Genomic DNA, 19,458 nt, shown 5'->3' with positions numbered 1-19,458 from the left:
TCTAAGTTCCCCGCCTTTGGGTGATAAGAGGAATAGATCTGTAGAATATGAACGTAAACCGTGAACGGTTTTTGAAATATCATGCATACAAGTCAAGCTTCTAAGATGGTTGCCATTGCAATCACAGCCGTGATCTAATCAGGTTGCGATAATGCCATGAGGAACACTTGTCAAAATGTTTGACAGGTTTGAAAAATCACGTACACAAAAGTACATTGACACGTGATCGGTTGGTCGGACAGAACTCATTTCAATGACGTCTCCGACTTTCTCAATTTCAAAAAATGATGGACAATTGATGATGGACAACAATTGGTGGTGGACAATTACAAAAAATGACTGCACATTGTCGAATTATGGGGGAGTAAACAAAAGTGATGGTGATGGAGAGAAGATAACACAATGTGCTTTCAAAACTGATGCATTTAATCAAAGAATATATTCCGTTTGCTATTCTACAATCCTTGAGCATTGCTGGTCTTGTCTGCAGTGATCCTTTTATTGGATTATTTTTTGGTATAATTTATATTTGATTCTGAACTCATGTGTTCTTCTCAGGTCTGGTCCACTCGTAGTGGTAGCACGCTGCTCTTTTGACAACACCAGCCAGGTTAATGAATCAGTGGTGGAGGAAGCTTTCAAAAGGGGAACGAATGAACTGCAGAACCTGGATTACTACGAGCTTGACAAAACCTCGCTCACCGTTTCAAGTATGTAATTTGTGTAAATGCAAGATTTATTGATTTACCCAACATTCTTGTATTTTTATGGTTCGTAAAACCAATGAGATTCAGGTCAAAAGCATTTAAATAACATTAACCAAGAAAAAACGTGCATTTAGTTCCAGAACCACAACCTCCAACAATGGTACCGAGTACGACACCTCCAGCAGTCCATATCATCCAGACATTATTTATCAAGTTCACTGTGGTCAACCACACGTTCTCTCCTGACCTGGACAACAAAAGCTCTCCACTCTACAAGGAATACACCTCCAGCATCTCCAAAGAGGTAAGAACGGAACAACGACAATACTTTTTATCTCATAATTTATAACGACACACAAATAACGTTCATTTGTCGTTAAATATCATTTTCAGCTGGAGGACCTTTTCAAGAAAGAGCTTGGAAACGAAACTCAAAACTGCACCGTTGCACGATACTGGTAAGCACGACTTGGTAATTGTGATCGGTGATTAATATCAATCATTTATTCAGAAAAGGAAACGTGAAAATAACAAAATGTGTCACGGCAGAAAGCAAAAAGCCAATGTGGTGTCATGGCACACGTAGCATTTTCATTTCAGGTCACAAATATTGCATTAAACAAATACCATTGCAGGTCTGGTCCCTTGGTTGTTGTGGGACGTTGTGATTTTCTCAACACATCTTCCCTGACCGAGTCTGAAGTGAAAAAGGCATTTGATGTCGGCACACACAACCACGACACGCTTGGGCCTTACCTTCTGAAAAATGACTCTGCTGACACTCAAGTCACAGGTGCAGACAGTTCTATATCAATAATATTTTATTTCTCGGTGTGTGTTTCATGAAATGTTCAACAAAAAGGAAACTCTTTTCTTGAAATAAATTTATATATATTGCAGTTTACGAACCGCAGCCACCAACGCCACAACCACCAACACTGCAGCCAACAACAGCACAACCAATGGAGAAGCAATCATTTTACCTGGAGTTCACCGTGTTGAATCGGACATTCTCAGAGGACTTGGACAATGCCAGCTCTACTTTGTACCAGAATTACAATTCAGATATCAGCAGCAAGGTGAAACATTCCGTCAATGACACTCTTTCCCATGAAAATGATTTTTCACCCATCGTATTAAAATGATTTTTCACCCATCGTATTAAAATGATTTTTCACCCATCGTATTAAAATTATTTTTCACCCATCGTATTAAAATTATTTTTCACCCATCGTATTGAAATGATTTTTCACCCATCGTATTAAAATTATTTTTCACCCATTGTATAAAAATGATTTTTCACCCATCGTATTAAAATGATTATTCACCCATTGTTAGAAAATGATTTTCACCCATCGTATTAAAAATATTTTTCACCCATCATATTAAAATTATTTTTCACCCATCGTATTAAAATGATTATTCACCCATTGTTTGAAAATGATTTTCACCCATCGTATTAAAAATATTTTTCACCATCATATTAAAATTATTGAGGTTGTCACGTGAGACTTTCCGGAAAAACATTGATGAACGGATTATACACGTCTTAAATTAACAACTTCATTTATTTTATTCAAGAATCAAGGAAAACTCACAACCAGAAGATGTTTCAATCAATGATGATTGTTGAAAATTCTTTTAATTTCAGCTCGAAGATCTTTTCAAGAAACAGCTTGGGGATTCGGCACAAAACTGCTCAGTTACAAATTTCTGGTAAGTGAAACTAAACACGAGGAACACAGACAAAATCTACACCTGCTGCTCGTCAGTGGACATTTAAACAATGTATTTGTATTTCCAATAAACACGGATAATCGTTTGTCAGTGTCTGCGGGAAATTCAAACCCTGCAAGGGAACGATCTTAACGCTCAGTTTTTGTTCCATGTTTATTTTTATTTTGCTGTGCATGAGCACCAGATCCCTCCTCTTCTGCACGATGATATCAAGAGCTGATACTCTAAGTTCCCCGCCTTTGGGTGATAAGAGCAATAGATCTGTAGAATATGAACGTAAACCGTGAACGGTTTTTGAAATATCATGCATACAAGTCAAGCTTCTAAGATGGTTGCCATTGCAATCACAGCCGTGATCTAATCAGGTTGCGATAATGTCATGAGGAACACTTGTCAAAATGTTTTACAGGTTTGAAAAATCACGTACACAAAAGTACATTGACACGTGATCGGTTGGTCGGACGGAGCTCATTTCAATGCCGTCTCCGACTTTCTCAATTTCAAAAAATGATGGACAATTCATGATGGACAACAATTGGTGGTGGACAATTACAAAAAATGACCGCATTGTCGAATTATGGGAGTAAACAATAGTGATGGTGATGGAGAGAAGATAACACAATGTGCTTTCAAAATTGATGCATTTAATCAAAAGATATATATTCCATTTGCTATTCTACAATCCTTGAGCATTGCTGGTCTTGTCTGCAGTGATCCTTTTATTGGATTATTTTTTGGTATAATTTATATTTGATTCTGAACTCATGTGTTCTTCTCAGGTCTGGTCCACTCGTAGTGGTAGCACGCTGCTCTTTTGACAACACCAGCCAGGTTAATGAATCAGTGGTGGAGGAAGCTTTCAAAAGGGGAACAAATGAACTGCAGAACCTGGATTACTACGAGCTTGACAAAACCTCGCTCACCGTTTCAAGTATGTAATTTGTGTAAATGCAAGATTGATTGATTTACCCAACATTCTTGTATTTTTATGGTTCGTAAAACCAATGAGGTTCAGGTCAAAAGCATTTAAATAACATTAACGAAGAAAAAAACGTGCATTTAGTTCCAGAACCACAACCTCCAACAATGGTACCGAGTACGACACCTCCAGCAGTCCATATCATCCAGACATTATTTATCAAGTTCACTGTGGTCAACCACACGTTCTCTCCTGACCTGGACAACAAAAGCTCTCCACTCTACAAGGAATACACCTCCAGCATCTCCAAAGAGGTAAGAACGGAACAATGACAATACTTTTTATCTCATAATTTATAACGACACACAAATAACGTTCATTTGTCGTTAAATATCATTTTCAGCTGGAGGACCTTTTCAAGAAAGAGCTTGGAAACGAAACTCAAAACTGCACCGTTGCACGATACTGGTAAGCACGACTTGGTAATTGTGATCGGTGATTAATATCAATCATTTATTCAGAAAAGGAAACGTGAAAATAACAAAATGTGTCACGGCAGAAAGCAAAAAGCCAATGTGGTGTCATGGCACACGTAGCATTTTCATTTCAGGTCACAAATATTGCATTAAACAAATACCTTTGCAGGTCTGGTCCCTTGGTTGTTGTGGGACGTTGTGATTTTCTCAACACATCTTCCCTGACCGAGTCTGAAGTGAAAAAGGCATTTGATGTCGGCACACACAACCACGACACACTTGGGCCTTACCTTCTGAAAAATGACTCTGCTGACACTCAAGTCACAGGTGCAGACAGTTCTACATCAATAAGATTTTATTTCTCGGTGTGTGTTTCATGAAATGTTCAACAAAAAGGAAACTCTTTTCTTGATATAAATTTAAATATATTTGCAGTTTACGTACCGCAACCACCAACGCCACAACCACCAACACTGCAGCCAACAACAGCACAACCAATGGAGAAGCCATCATTTTACCTGGAGTTCACCGTGTTGAATCGGACATTCTCAGAGGACTTGGACAATGCCAGCTCGACTTTGTACCAGAATTACAATTCAGATATCAGCAGCAAGGTGAAACATTCCATCAATGACACTCTTTTCCTTGAAAATGATTTCCTCGCCCATCATATTAAAATGATTTTTCACCCATTGTATTCAAAAAAAAAATTCACGCATCGTATTAAAATTATTTTCACCCATCGTATTAAAATTATTTTTCACCCATCGTATTAAAATGATTTTTCACCCATCGTATTAAAATTATTTTTCACCCATTGTATTAAAATTATTTTTCACCCATCGTATTAAAATTATTTTTCACCCATCGTATTAAAATGATTTTTCACCCATCGTATTAAAATTATTTTCCACCCATCGTATTAAAGTTATTTTCACCCCTTGTTTGAAAATGATTTTCATCCATCATATTAAAATTATTTTTCACCCATCGTATTAAAATGTTTTTTCACCCATCGTATTAAAATTATTTTTACCCATATTAAAATTGTTTTTTACCCATCGTATTAAAATTATTTTTCACACATCGTATTAAAATTATTTTTCACCTGTCGTATTAAAATTCTTTTTCACCCATCGTATTAAAATTATTTTTCACCGATGTATTAAAAAAATTTTTCACCCATCATATTAAAATTATTTTTTACCCATCGTATTAAAATTATTTTTCACCCGTCATATTGAAATTCTTTTTCACCCATTGTATAAAAATTATTTTTGACTCAACTTAATAAAGTTATTTTCACCCATTGTTTGAAAATGATTTTCACCCATCATATTAAAATTATTTTTCACCCATCATATTAAAATTATTTTTCACCCATCGTACAAAAAGGATTTTTCACCCATCATATTAAAATAATTTTTCACCCATCATAGGAAAATTATTTTTCACCCATCGTATTAAAATTATTTTTCACCCATCGTATTAAAATTATTTTTCACCCATTGTATTCAAATTATTTTTCACCCATCGTATTAAAATTATTTTCACCCATCGTATTGAAATGTTTTTTCACCCATAATATTAACAATCTTTTACACCCATTGTATTAAAATTATTTTTCATCCATCGTATTAAAATTATTTTTCACCCATCGTATTGAAATGTTTTTTCACCCATCGTATTCGCATTATTTTACACCCATCGTGTTAAAATTATTTTTCACCCATCGTATTGAAATGTTTTTTTCATCCATCGTATTAACATTATTTTACACCCATCGTATTAAAATTATTTTCACCCATTGTTTTACAATTATTTTCATCCATCGTATTAAAATGATATTTCACCCATCATATTAGAATGACTTATCACCCAGGGTATTGACATTATTTTTCACATATGGTATTGAAATGATTTGTCACCCGTTTAAAAAAAAAAATTTACCCATCGTATTAAAATTGTTTTTCACCCATCGTATGAAAATTATTTTTCACCCAGGATATCAAAATTATTTTTCACCCATCGTATGAAAATTACTTTTCACCCATCGTATTAAAAAAAAATTTCACCCATCATATTAAAATTATTTTTCACCCATTGTATTAAAATTATTTTTCACCCATCGTATTAAAATTATTTTATACCCATCATATGAAAGTTATTTTCACACATTGTTTGAAAATGATTTTCATCCATCGTATTAAAATGATTTTTCACCCATCATATTAAAATTATTGAGGTTGTCATGTGAGACTCTATGGTAAAACTTTGATGAACGGATTATGCACGTCTTAAATAAACAACTTCATTTCTTTTATTCCAGAATGAACGAAAACCCACAAAAAAGAAAATGTTTCAATCAATGATGATTGTTGAAAATTCTTTTAATTTCAGCTCGAAGATCTTTTCAAGAAACAGCTTGGGGATTTGGCACAAAACTGCTCAGTTACAAACTTCTGGTAAGTTAAACTAAACATGAGGAACACGTGCAAAATCTACACCTGCTGCATGTCAGTGGACATGAAAACAATGTATTTGTATTTCCAATAAACACAGATAATCGTTTGTCAGTGTCTACGGGAAATTCAAACCCTGTAAGTGAACTATCTTAACGCTCAGTTTTTGTTCCATGTTCATTTTTATTTTGCTGTGGATGAGCACCAGATCCCTCCTCTTCTGCACGATGATATCAAGAGCTGATACTCTAAGTTCCCCGCCTTTGGGTGATAAGAGGAATAGATCTGTAGCATACGAACGTAAACCGTGAACGGTTTTTGAAATATCATGCATACAAGTCAAGCTTCTAAGATGGTTGCCATTGCAATCACAGCCGTGATCTAATCAGGTTGCGATAATGTCATGAGGAATACATGTCAAAATGTTTAACAGGTTTGAAAAATCACGCACACAAAAGTACATCGACAGATGATCGGTTGGTTGAACAGAGCTCATTTCAATGCCGTCTCCGACTTTCTCAATTTCGAAAAATGATTGACAATTAATGATGGACAACAATTGGTGGTGGACAATTACAAAAAATGAGTGCGGCATTGTCGAATTTTGAGAGTAAACAATAGCGATGGTGATGGAGAGAAGATAACACAATGTGCTTTCAAAATTGATGCATTTAATCAGAGAATATATTCCGTTTGCTATTCTACAATCCTTGAGCATTGCTGGTCTTGTCTGCACTGATCCTTTTATTGGATTATTTTTTGGTATAATTTATATATAATTCTGAACTCATGTGTTCTTCTCAGGTCCGGTCCACTCGTGGTGGTTGCACGCTGCTCTTTTGACAACACCAGCCAGGTTAATGAATCAGTGGTGGAGGAAGCTTTCAAAAGGGGAACGAATGAACTGCAGAACCTGGATTACTACGAGCTTGACAAAAGCTCGCTCACCGTTTCAAGTATGTAATTTGTGTAAATGCAAGATTTATTGATTTACCCAACATTCTTGTATTTTTATGTTTCGTAAAACCAATGAGGTTCAAGTCAAAAGCATTTAAATAACATTAACGAAGAAAAAACGTGCATTTAGTTCCAGAACCACAACCTCCAACAATGGTACCGAGTACGACACCTGCAGCAGTCCAAATCTTCACATTATTTATTAAGTTCACTCTGGTCAACCTCACGTTCTCTCCTGACCTGGACAACAAAAGATCTCCACTCCACAAGGAATACACCTCCAGCATCGCCAAAGAGGTAAGAATGAAACAATGACAATACTTTTTATCTCATAATTTATAACGAGGCACAAATAACCTGCATTTCTCATCAAATATCATTTTCAGCTGGAGGACCTTTTCAAGAGAGAGCTTGGAAATGAAACTCGAAACTGCACCGTGACACGATACTGGTAAGCACGACTTGGTGATTGTGATCGGTGATTAATATCAATCATTTATTCAGAAAAGGAAACATGTATAATGAACAAAATGTGTCACGGCAGTAAGCAAAAAGGCAATGTGGTGTCATGGCACATGTAGCATTTTCGTTTCAGGTCACAAATATTGCATTAAACAAATACCTTTGCAGGTCTGGTCCCTTGGTTGTTGTGGGACGTTGTGATTTTCTCAACACATCTTCCCTGACCGAGTCTGAAGTGAAAAAGGCATTTGATGTCGGCACACACAACCACCACAGGCTTGGGCCTTACCTTCTGAAAAATGACTCTGCTGACACTCAAGTCACAGGTGCAGACAGTTCTATATCAATAAGATTTTATTTCTCGGTGTGAATGATTTCATTTCATTATTATAATATAATGATATTATAATATATAATATATTATAATATAATATAATATAATATATAATTATAATATAATTTCATTATTATAAAAATAATGTCAATACCCTGGTGTGAATGTGAATGAATGATTTCATTTCATGAAACATCATGAAATGTTCAACAAAAAGGAAACTCTTTTCTTGATATAAATTTATACATATTGCAGCTTATGAACCGCAGCCACCAACACCACAACCACCAACACTGCAGCCAACAACAGCACAACCAATGGAGAAGCAATCATTTTACCTGGAGTTCACCGTGTTGAATCGGACATTCTCAGATGACTTGGACAATGCCAGCTCTACTTTGTCCCAGAATTACAATTCAGATATCAGCAGCAAGGTGAAACATTCCGTCAATGACACTCTTTCCCTAGAAAATGATTTTCTCACCCATCATATTAAAATGATTTGTCACCCATCGTATTAAAATTATTTTTCACCCATCGTAAGTAGATAAGAAATGCTGATCCTGGAGCAGGACATTGCTGATCCTGGAGCCCCCAAATAATTAATTAAATAAAATAATTAATTAATTTAAAAAAAATTAATTAAATTATTAAATTATTAAAATGGCTGATTTTCGAAAATTTCTCACAAAATTTCTAAAATTTGTAAAAAAAAAAATTCAAAAAGAATTCAAAAAAAATTTGTTTTTTTCAAAAAATATTTAATAATTAAAATTTCTGATTTTCCCGATTTTCTCGTTTTCCCGATTTTTCTATAAATTCCCAAATTTGTAAAATTTCCAAAAATATATATAATTTCAGAATTATGACAATAAAATAAAAATATTGAAATTTTAATTGAAAAAATAAAAAAACTAATTTTCTCAAATGGGTAAAAAAATATTCGTTGGAGTATATAAAATGAATGAACAACAAGACAGGATATTTCAATATATATTGAACGCAATTAAATGTTTGGTTGAGAAAATTCTAATATGTATACATAATTATAATAGGGATAACACACAGACTGAATTATTAAATGCTAAATCTTTTCAAAACCTATGTAAAATGAATGATTTTTTACCCGTTTGGGAAAGTAAGATAAAATATAATAATCATAGGAATCTCCCAAATTCATTAAGATGTCTAATAGTTGGTTCAAGCAGATGTAGGAAAACATGTTTGCTTTTAAAGATGCTCCTTACACCAAACTTTTTAGATTATGAAAATTTAATAATTTTCACAAAGTCAAGTTTTCAGCCAGAGTATCAACTACTATCACAGGGTTTTAATGCGGGCCTTCAAAAAGAAGATATTGTTGCGGATCTTGGGTTACGGCGCTCCCCTTACCAAGGGGGGTCAATCCCCTCGTCTATTAAGCTGGCCGTCCGAGTCCTGGAGCTATGACGTCACTTCCGGTCAGCGCTGAATAGGGTGGTAGGCCAATTGCTCCTATTACCTAATTACCAGCGCCTTCTGGCAAGCGAGGAAATGAGCCCCGCCCGAGCCGCGGCTGTAATGGACACGCAGAGCGAAGCGAGCCACGACTCAGGCCGTTAACAAAGACTAGACCCGATTATAGCGGTTCCTAATCGTGCCACAAGTATTCAATCAGGGAAAAGACTAAAGCGACCGGGTGAGAGGAAAACCCAAAGAATAAGAAGGAACAGGTGTAATTTTTTAATCATATACAAAACCAAAACCAAAGAAGAAACGAAAGGGAATGTACAGTGAAGAAGAAGAAGAAGCAGATACACAGGGCAAACCTTATACACTCTTAATTATCACTCCCAGGACAGTACAAACAGACTTACACAAAAGGATGGAATGGCAGGGCTGGTGGGAAGGAAGAGAAGGGTCCGGGCAGGTGGTGTAGGTAGGCGTCGATGGTAGGCGGTGAGGTCCGGATCCGACCTCGCGCTCCGGTCCACGCTCCGGGTGTTCACTCGTACCGCGGCAACGAGCGGCCGGCAGCTTCGCGTGGCGTTTAACGTGAGAGGACAATTATATCGCGGGGGGGAAGACTGGGATGCGGCGTACGTAATAAATTGACCCTTAGCCTTCGGCCAGTTTGTGCGCCTCCAATGGTCCATGGCAACGGCAAGCAGGGACTCCTTCACCACTCTCGGGTCTTCCGCGTCTGCCGTCCTCTCCCGTATCACTCATCTCCCTAAGTAGTCCCACGCGGCCGCTTATATTGGCCGATCGCGTATTAAGCCGCTTGCCTTTTTGGATACGCCCATCGGTGAGCTGCCTCGGCCCTGATTGGTCGTGAGGGCTCACCGGTAGGACCCTTGATGGTGCGTTGGTGGGCCACGCCTCATTCCTGGCACTCCTCCCTTCTTCTCCAACTCTGCCACGTGGCTTATGGCGGCTTGCGGGATAGAAGACCACTCACACTGATGTTGAAAGGAACTTTGGGGCCTACTCTTATTTAATTAATACAACGCAGATTCAACTATTGGAAACAGATCCTTAACTGAAACACATACTAATGAAATAACTAAAGAAGATCCTATGGTGTTCTACGTGTTGCAATATGACCTAACTAGGGTGCGACCTTTGACCTTTACACAAAAATGGGAATATTTACAGGGGATTATTTATAAGGGATTATTACAAATATTTACAAAATGGAGGGTTCTAAAAACCGCAACAATTTAATCGGTTTATTTAAACTTCAACACAAACTAAATGAGTACAAGATTAAAGATATAATACAACTATTTTGTGATACTTCACAAAAAGTAAAAAAGAAATCATAACTTACATCACCTACAGCTATAACTTGCATTCTCAGTGATAATACGGATGATATACCTTTACCCCAAGATATAGATGAAACAGAAAAGAACCTCGTTATCTTTGACGATTGTGTTAATGAGAGAAACCAAACGGTTATTGATAGCTACTATACAAGGGGGCGACATTCTTCTTGTAATTGTATTTATCTCAGTCAATCATACTGTCGCGTGACTACCCTTGGTGAACACCGTAGGGTAACACGGATGACCGATTGCGAGACTTTACACTCCCGAGGCGAAAACTCAATGGCGGATTCAAGCTCAACACAAAGTTAAACGCGCGGGAGGCCAGACGCAACGAGCTCCACAGCCTTATCTATTAAAATGAAACACCCAGGAAACTGCGTTCAAATATGTACAGAAAATAATATAAGGATTTATTATTGAAAAGTAATAACAGTGAAAAAAACACGCGCCGGTAATACTAATAACTAAATCGGGACGTCCCCACACGACTGATATCAAACACAAAACGAGGGAGATTAATTACGAAAAGAACACGTCACGTCGTTCAAAATGTACGCGGATTCGGGCTTATCTGGTCTTTCGTCGTCTTTGTGGCTGCCGTCCAACACCGCTCCTTTCGGCCCGATCGCACACCTCGCTCCAAGTTCCACGGCCCTCTGCGTCCGCCTCCAAGCGCCACCAGGCCTCGTCGGTCCAACGGCCCACACACACCACGAGCTCCTTTGCTCCAACGGTCCACCGCAGGGCTGCACGAAGCAACCAAAACCAAGTGCCAACTGCCAACTGCAACGAGCTGTGGTCACGAATGTTCAACGAACCGTGTCCTGTGCCAACTCCGACGAACTGTGCAACGAACCGTGTCCTGTGCCAACTGCCACGAACTCTGGTACGGAACTGTAACAACGAACTCTGCGACTCAACTCTCTCAACTCTGGACTCCACTCGAACTGCCGAAATGGCGTCCGACCGTCGCCTATATTGGTGGCCGATGACGTCACATTGGCGCGCTCCTCAGCCAATCATAGCCTCCCAACTCGCCCAGGTCACGCCCTCTGCGGCATGCGACTCCTGACATCTCCCGTCCGTGACCCCGCGGTCCTGGTGTAACACGTGCCAGCGAGGTTGGTAGGCCTTTGAGGTGCGCAGGCGAGGTTTGTAGGCCTTGGAGGTGTAAACGGTGGCGGTGTATTGTGGCGGTGTTCTTGGCCTGGTGGTGCCCATTTATTACGAAGTCAATGTCAGGGAAAGGGAATTATTTAATGTTGCACTAAGGACCTAACTAATGTTTATGTGGTTTGCAGTGCCATAAAGGACAAAGGTTTGATTACTAGGTGATACTCACAGGGGCGTTACCTTTAATCCCTCACTATTTAACACTCGAATCTCCAGGTAGATCCACACTCATACATCTTACCCCGACAACCGCCTGAACATCAATAACTTATTACATGTAGAGTCCCTGTCACGACAGCCGAATACCTACCTATTCAGATCTACCTAGCTCTAGATGTTGCATTACCAAATTCATAACAATACTTTCAACTCCATCGCCGCTCAATAAGAAATAATGCTAATACTTTTATTTTATTCAAACTAAATTCAATAGATATAAATCATTTTTGGAGAGATCATTGTTCTACATTATGTAGTAAAAAGGAATTTGAGGGGTATATGAAACATACGGTTGAAAAATATAACTATATTGTTGTGAAAAAGATGATATACAACAACAACAACAGGCATTTTAAGGCCATTTTCCCTGCAAGAGCGGGGGTTAGCTTTGCGGTCCCCATGACAATGTTCTCCATTTTGCCCTATTTTCTGCATTTCCCCTTGTTAACCCCCTTGCCCGCATTTCTTCTTCGACCATCTTTAGCCAAGTCTTTCTCGGTCTTCCCCGTCCTCTACTTCCTTCTACATTAATTTCCATCACTCTTTTCAACCAGTCACTTTCATCCTTCCTCAACACATGACCAAACCATCTCACCCTGTTTCTCTTTACAGCATCCATCACAGGCTCTATTCCCATCATCTTTCGCAATTCATCATTTGTCTTCCTCTCTCTCAACGATACTCCACACATCCACCGAACCATTTGCATTTCCACCCATTCCAACCTTCGTTGCTGCTCTACGTTCATTACCCATGTCTCACTCCCATAAATCATAACACTTCTCACACATGCAGCATACACCTTTCCCTTCAGCTTCAATGACACTCCCCTCCTCGTCAGCACACCACTCAGTTCCCGAAACTTCTTCCATGCACATCTCACTCGAGCAACCGTTGCCGAGTCTGATCCACCTTCTCCATTCAGCATGTCTCCAAGGTAACAAAATGTTTTCACACCTTCCAGCTTCATGCCATCTCCAAGATCAAACTCAACATTTCCTCCATCTGCAGCTCCCTCTGTGCACACCTTACACTTGAATGTAGCTGCCACACTGGTTAATGACCCTCTCAAACCACTACATTTTTGATGAACCCACTCAGCACACATTGTACATTGAATGGAATTCACTCCGACACCCTTCCTGCACACAGCACACGGCCACTTCCCTGTTCTTTCCACCTCACCACATGCTTTACCACTTGCCATCACCTTCCTTTTTCCGATATTCACCTTCAGACCTTTTGTCTCCATACATTCCTTCTACTTGTTCATCTTCTCCTTCAGTCCATCCATACTTTCTGCAATCAACACCAGATCATCTACATACAACAACTCCCACGGTAAACCCTCCTTTACGTTCTGAGCCAGCACCTCCATCACAGCTACAAATAGTAGTGGACTTAGTAGCGACCCCTGATGCACTCCCACCTTCACCTCAAACTCACCACTGTTCCCGTCCTTCATCCTTACAGCTGTGCACGCTCTTTTGTACATTGCCATCACTACTCTGATCAACCATTCCTCCACTCCTAACTTCCTCAATGCCCATGTCACTACTTCACGTGGAACCCTATCAAATGCTTTCTCCAGATCAACAAACCCAAGAGACAACTTCTTCCTCTTCTCCATATACTTCTCCTGCAACTGCCTCACAATAAAAAGTGCGTCTGTCGTTCCTCTTCTTGGCATAAATCCAAACTGCATTTCGTCAATCTTCACTTTCTTCCTTATCCTCCACTCCAACACCCTTTCCAATACCTTCATTCCGTGCTCCAATAACTTTATCGCTCGATACGAGCCACAGTCCAGAGGGTCACCTTTCCCCTTGTATAGAGGGACGAGGGTACTCAGTTCCCAAACCACTGGAATGCGGCCTTCTTTCACCACCAGATTGCAGATCTCTGTCATTCTCTTCACACCCCAATTTCCCGCTGTCTTCAACATATCTCCCACAACTCCTGTCGGCCCTCCCGCTTTTCTACTCTTCATTGCTTTTATCGCTTCCTCAACTTCCTTCTCGGTTATCTTCTCTGCCGGTCCTAAAACTGGGTTACTCTCTATGTTGCCATCCCATTCATTCTCTGCATTCAACAGTATTTCCATATATCTCTTCCATCTTCTTTTAATTCCATCTGGGTCCACAACGATTTGTCCCACTTCATCCTTCAAGCAACTCACCCCCATCACATCACACCTCTCTTTCGCTATCTGCTTTGCAATCCTGAATACCGCTCTCTGACCCTCTTCCGAATCCAAGCGTTCTCCAAACATTTTCCTACATGCCTCCTGTGCCTTTGCTACCTCTTTCTTTGCAGCCTTCTTGGCTGCCTTATAACTTTCATGCTCTGCCTTTTCTGCCCCCATACCCATCGCCTTCTGCCACTCCTTGAACTTCTTCCTCTTCTCGTGAATCTTCTTTCCAACTTCATCATCCCACCACCATGTTTCCGAGTGCCTCGGTGGTCCTTTTGTCCATCCACATACCTCACCAACGGCTCCCAACAGACTATCTTTCATTGACATCCAACCACTTTCAAGCTCAACCACATCATCCTCCACCATACTCAGCCTCTCTTTTAATGCCACCCTCACTGTCACCTCTTTCAACCTCCACACCTTCATTCTCGGATGGTACTTCACCCGCCGAGCTCTCCTCGCACCTTTCACCCTTATGTCGCAGACAACCAAGTGGTGCTGTGAAACAGCCTCCTCCCCCGGGATCACCTTTGTGTCCCGGAGGTGCCTCCTATCTCGCCTACGCACTAGCAGGTAGTCAACGGTTGTCGTCGACCCACCTGACGTGTATGTAACAAGCTTATTATCTTCTTTCTGGAACTGAGTATTACAAATCAACAAATCAGCTCCATCAGCAAACTCCAAAATCCTTTCACCTTCTCCATTTCTCACACCATATCCGTAACCCCCATGAACTCCTTCAAAACCATCCATACTCCTTCTCACATGTCCATTTAGGTCTCCTCCTACCACAACAACTTCCTCATCTTTCACGTTTTCCATCAGCTTCTCTATCGCACACCAGAACTTGTCCTTCTCTTCATCGCTCCGACCAACCTGCGGAGCATATCCCGAGATGACGTTCACCAAGAGCTTTCCAATCATCATTTTCACCATCATCAACCTTTCACTCACTCTAGTCACACTCACCACACCACACACTGTCTACAAACTCCTCAGAAAACAGGACACCAACACCATTCACGCCCTCCGGGCACCCTTGCCACACAAACTTGTATTTTTGTCCCTGCCTTCCTTTCACCATTCTCACACCACTTCCCTTCCATCTCGTCTCCTGCACACAACATATGTCCACTCTTCTTCTGACCAATACTTCCACCACTTCTCCTGATCTTCCTGTCATTGTCCCTACATTCCATGTCCCAAACCTCAGAAACCGATCTCCACGTCGGGCATCAGACGTTTTGTCGTCATAAATGGAATGATTTCCACCCAATGATTTCCTTGAAAGAAGATGATATAATAACCAATAATATTTTTTTTGGTATAAATAAAATAGACGCTGAAGAACGAGCAAGAAAATTTAAGGAATATAATCAATTAGTTTCAAAAGTTGTTAAACAACAGGAAGAGATAAAGAAGAAACGGAGACAGAAACTATCGGGTGAAGAAATATTTGAAAGAAAACAAGAGAAGTTTTTTAAACCTCTTTTAAAATCTTCCGAACAAAAAGCGGTTTCATTTCAAAGTCCTACGATGGAATATACTCCAAAAAAACTTCAAATGATAAAAGATTTTAGTCAAATGACAGAGCAAAAGCTTGGAGATATAGGAGCATCAAAATCTGATGATGAAGAATCATCACCTGAAGGAGATAAATCAACCTCCTGATTATGTTGTGAAAGCTCTTCAAAACAATGAATATTCAACGGAGACAAAAACCAAAGCGGGTCTCATTCCAACAGAAGAACCCGCACAGTTTTATCTTGTTAATGAAAAGGTATTTATATTTAATGATAAATTGGCATTCTTAAGTTCTGACCTACCACCCATTAAATTAACCCTCAGATTAATGTTTCTTCTCACAAAAGATGGGTATACTAATTCAAAATATTTTGATGAACCGCTTGATATGGAAAATGAGGAAGATAAGGTATATATTGATGCACTAAACTCGCTTGATTATAGAGTTTCTGTTGCTGGTAAAAGTAAGAAGAATGAGAAGGAAAAAGATATTATTTATGCTTTAAATAAGCTTTGGTTTGGGTGTTAGTTTTCTTCCAAATGACTTCCAAATGACTCATCACAATTAGTTAATAGACTGTTACTGTTGTTGGGTAGTAAGGAGGTGGGAAACAACAATTGTTTTAATGAAGCATCAGCCATTTTAGATCAGTTGATGAATATGAAAATAATTAATAAATGTCAATACAAAGATATTTTATCACATATACAGTCACGTGAAAAAGTAAGTACACCCCACGAAAAGTTTTGACTTTTCCAACATATTTCAACATACAGCTATTTCATCTTCATTTCAACAATATTGATAGATAAAGGTGATATAATGCAACAAATATCATGAAACATTTACATTTTGTTGTCCATTGTATAATTTAAATAAACATAAATGCAAATTTCACATGTGGAAAAAGTAAGTACACCCCGACATTTATCACTACTTCAAATACCTAAAATTAGAATCAGGTGCACCATCTTAGGTGCAAATGATTAGAACACCATTAGAGAGGATCTTGGAGGAACCTGTCTTATTTAAACCTCAGACATTTCGTTTGGTTTGCTCTTTGTTGTTGAAGTGTGTGGCATCACAATGCCTTGATCAAAAGAGCTCTCTGAGGCTTTCAGAAAGAAGGTTATAGATGCCTACGAGTCTGGGAAGGGATTTAAAAAGATCTCCAAACAATTTGAAATCAATCATTCGACTGTCCGGAAGATCATCTACAAGTGGAGAAGATTCCAAACAACTGCCAACTTGTTCAGGCCAGGCTGCCCCAGCAAGTTCAGCCCGAGAGCAGACCGCAAGATGCTGAAAGAAGTCTCTAAGAGCCCCCAGAATGTCATCACGGGACCTACACGTAGCTCTTGCCACTGTTGGTGACAAAGTGCACGAGTCTACCATTAGAAAGAGGCTGCACAAATTTGATCTGCATGGTAGGTGTGCCAGGAGGAAACCTTTGCTGTCCAGAAAGAACATCAGGGCAAGACTAAAGTTTGCCAATGAACACCGAGGCAAAGACCAGCACTTCTGGAACAATGTGCTCTGGACATATGAGTCAAAGGTAGAGCTATTTGGCCACAGTACCAGAAGACATGTTTGGCAAAAACCAAAGACAGCATTTGACCACAAGAACCTGATACCAACTGTAAAGCATGGTGGTGGAAATATTATGGTTTGGGGCAGCTTTGCTGCATCAGGACCTGGGCAGCTCACCATCATAGAATCCTCTATGAATTCTTCATTGTACCAGAGGGTGCTTGAGGATAATGTGAAGCCATCTGTCTGAAAGTTGAAGCTCAACCGAAGGTGGACCTTGTTTACCAGTACTGGTATGTTTACCAGTAAATCCACCAAGGAATGGCTGAAAAGAAAGAAATGGAGGGTTCTGGAATGGCCAAGTCAAAGCCCGGATCTAAATCCCATCGAGATGTTGTGGGGGGATTTGAAATGAGCTGTGCATGCAAGAAACCCCTCAAACATCGCACAGCTGAAAGAATTCTGCATGGAGGTGTGGGCAAAAATTTCTCCCAGTCGATGTCAGAGACTGGTAGACAGTTATGAGAAACGCCTACTTGAGGTTGGTTTTGCCAAAGGGGGCAATACCACCTATTAGAGTCAAGGGTGTACTTACTTTTTCCACATGCGAAATTTGCATTTATGTTTGTTTAAATTATACAATGGACTACAAAATGTAAATGTTTGATGATATTTGTTGCATTATATCACCTTTATCTATCAATATTGTTGAAATGAAGATCAAATAGCTGTATGTTGAAATATGTTGAAAAAGTCAAAACTTTACGTGGGGTGTACTTACTTTTTCACGTGACTGTATAAAATGAGAATCACAGTACTTATTTTCAATTTTAGAAAGAGTAATTCGACAGAATCATTCCAATACCCGCTACAATTGATCCCACAAAAGAATATGAAGCGGCGTTATTGTCTATGGAAACCTATAATACCTTGTTTAATATCACAGAAAAAATAACAAGTTTAGTTATAATCCAGGGAGTGGATATAAAACTATAGAAGTTACACCTGGAGCTTACGAGATTTCTCAAATATCTTCTGAAATTTATCGTCTTGTGAAAGAACAGGGAGATGAACCAAAAAAGATTGTTATAGATATTCAGAAACACACATCAAATTCAACTATTCGACATAAAAATAATTATAAAATCGATTTCACGATTAATAATTCATTCCGAGAGCTATGAGGTTTCTCTGCAAAAAAGATTGAAGCTAATGAGATGTTTTACAGCGATAATGTCATTCGAATATCGCAGGTATAAATTCGGTATTGATTAACTGTGATTTGATTGATGGCGTTACAACGACGGGGTAAAAACAAATACAATATTTTCATTCAGCGCTTACTCAACCCCAATAGGTTATAAATTCAATATGGAACCAAAGAATCTTGTCTATTTACCCGTGTCAGGAAAAACCATTTATAAAGTAAATTTTAGGATAACCGATCAAGATAATTGGATGATTTCTTTCAATGATGAAAATATATCCATCAGAATTCACCTAAGTGAAGTTTTTCAATAAATAAAAACCGGTTAATTAGATAAAGAATATAAAACTATTAATGAAATGAACATCCAACCGTTTTTTTTTGGAATGTAGTTTTAACACGAGTGATCAACATAAAAAGAAAATTTTCCAGAATTTCACGTTTGGAAAAATAGGTTTTATATTTAATCGGGGAAAAAAAGAGGTTATGTTAATGTCGAGCGGAGAATTTTTTATTCCATTAAAATTTTCAATGGAGGATAAATTATATTTTGAAAAATTGTTTTGGCCGGATACTAATTATTCTCGATTAGAACAAAAAATCAAAACGACAAAATTGAAAAAATTTAAACTAAAATGTTAAAAAGTTAAAATATTAAAAAGTTTTTATTCTATTTAGAATAAAAACATGATGGTTGTTGTGCGAAAACACGAGTTGAGAAAATATAAAATAATTACGAA

At 38.7% G+C, this 19,458-nt stretch overlaps 1 protein-coding gene across 1 annotated transcript in view; it reads left to right on the top strand.

Annotated features, from left to right (window-relative positions):
* Positions 1 to 842: 842 nt before the first annotated feature.
* LOC137433527 (mucin-16-like) overlaps positions 843 to 19,458 on the top strand; it is a 55,471-nt gene continuing 36,855 nt past the window's right edge. Inside the window, exons 1-16 of the mRNA XM_078785600.1 lie at positions 843 to 1,011; positions 1,101 to 1,165; positions 1,343 to 1,500; positions 1,608 to 1,786; positions 2,359 to 2,423; positions 3,224 to 3,375; positions 3,508 to 3,677; positions 3,767 to 3,831; positions 4,009 to 4,166; positions 4,275 to 4,453; positions 6,240 to 6,304; positions 7,106 to 7,257; positions 7,389 to 7,555; positions 7,645 to 7,709; positions 7,889 to 8,046; positions 8,310 to 8,488. Coding sequence (XP_078641726.1) covers positions 865 to 1,011; positions 1,101 to 1,165; positions 1,343 to 1,500; positions 1,608 to 1,786; positions 2,359 to 2,423; positions 3,224 to 3,375; positions 3,508 to 3,677; positions 3,767 to 3,831; positions 4,009 to 4,166; positions 4,275 to 4,453; positions 6,240 to 6,304; positions 7,106 to 7,257; positions 7,389 to 7,555; positions 7,645 to 7,709; positions 7,889 to 8,046; positions 8,310 to 8,488 — 2,124 coding nt within the window. The 5' untranslated portion in view covers positions 843 to 864. The remainder of the gene's footprint in view (positions 1,012 to 1,100; positions 1,166 to 1,342; positions 1,501 to 1,607; positions 1,787 to 2,358; positions 2,424 to 3,223; positions 3,376 to 3,507; positions 3,678 to 3,766; positions 3,832 to 4,008; positions 4,167 to 4,274; positions 4,454 to 6,239; positions 6,305 to 7,105; positions 7,258 to 7,388; positions 7,556 to 7,644; positions 7,710 to 7,888; positions 8,047 to 8,309; positions 8,489 to 19,458) is intronic.

This window comes from Myxine glutinosa, chromosome 10 (genome assembly GCF_964187855.1).
Source record: "Myxine glutinosa chromosome 10, kmMyxGlut1.1, whole genome shotgun sequence".
NCBI lineage: Eukaryota > Metazoa > Chordata > Myxini > Myxiniformes > Myxinidae > Myxine > Myxine glutinosa.
This window is presented reverse-complemented; position numbering and strand designations above follow the sequence as displayed.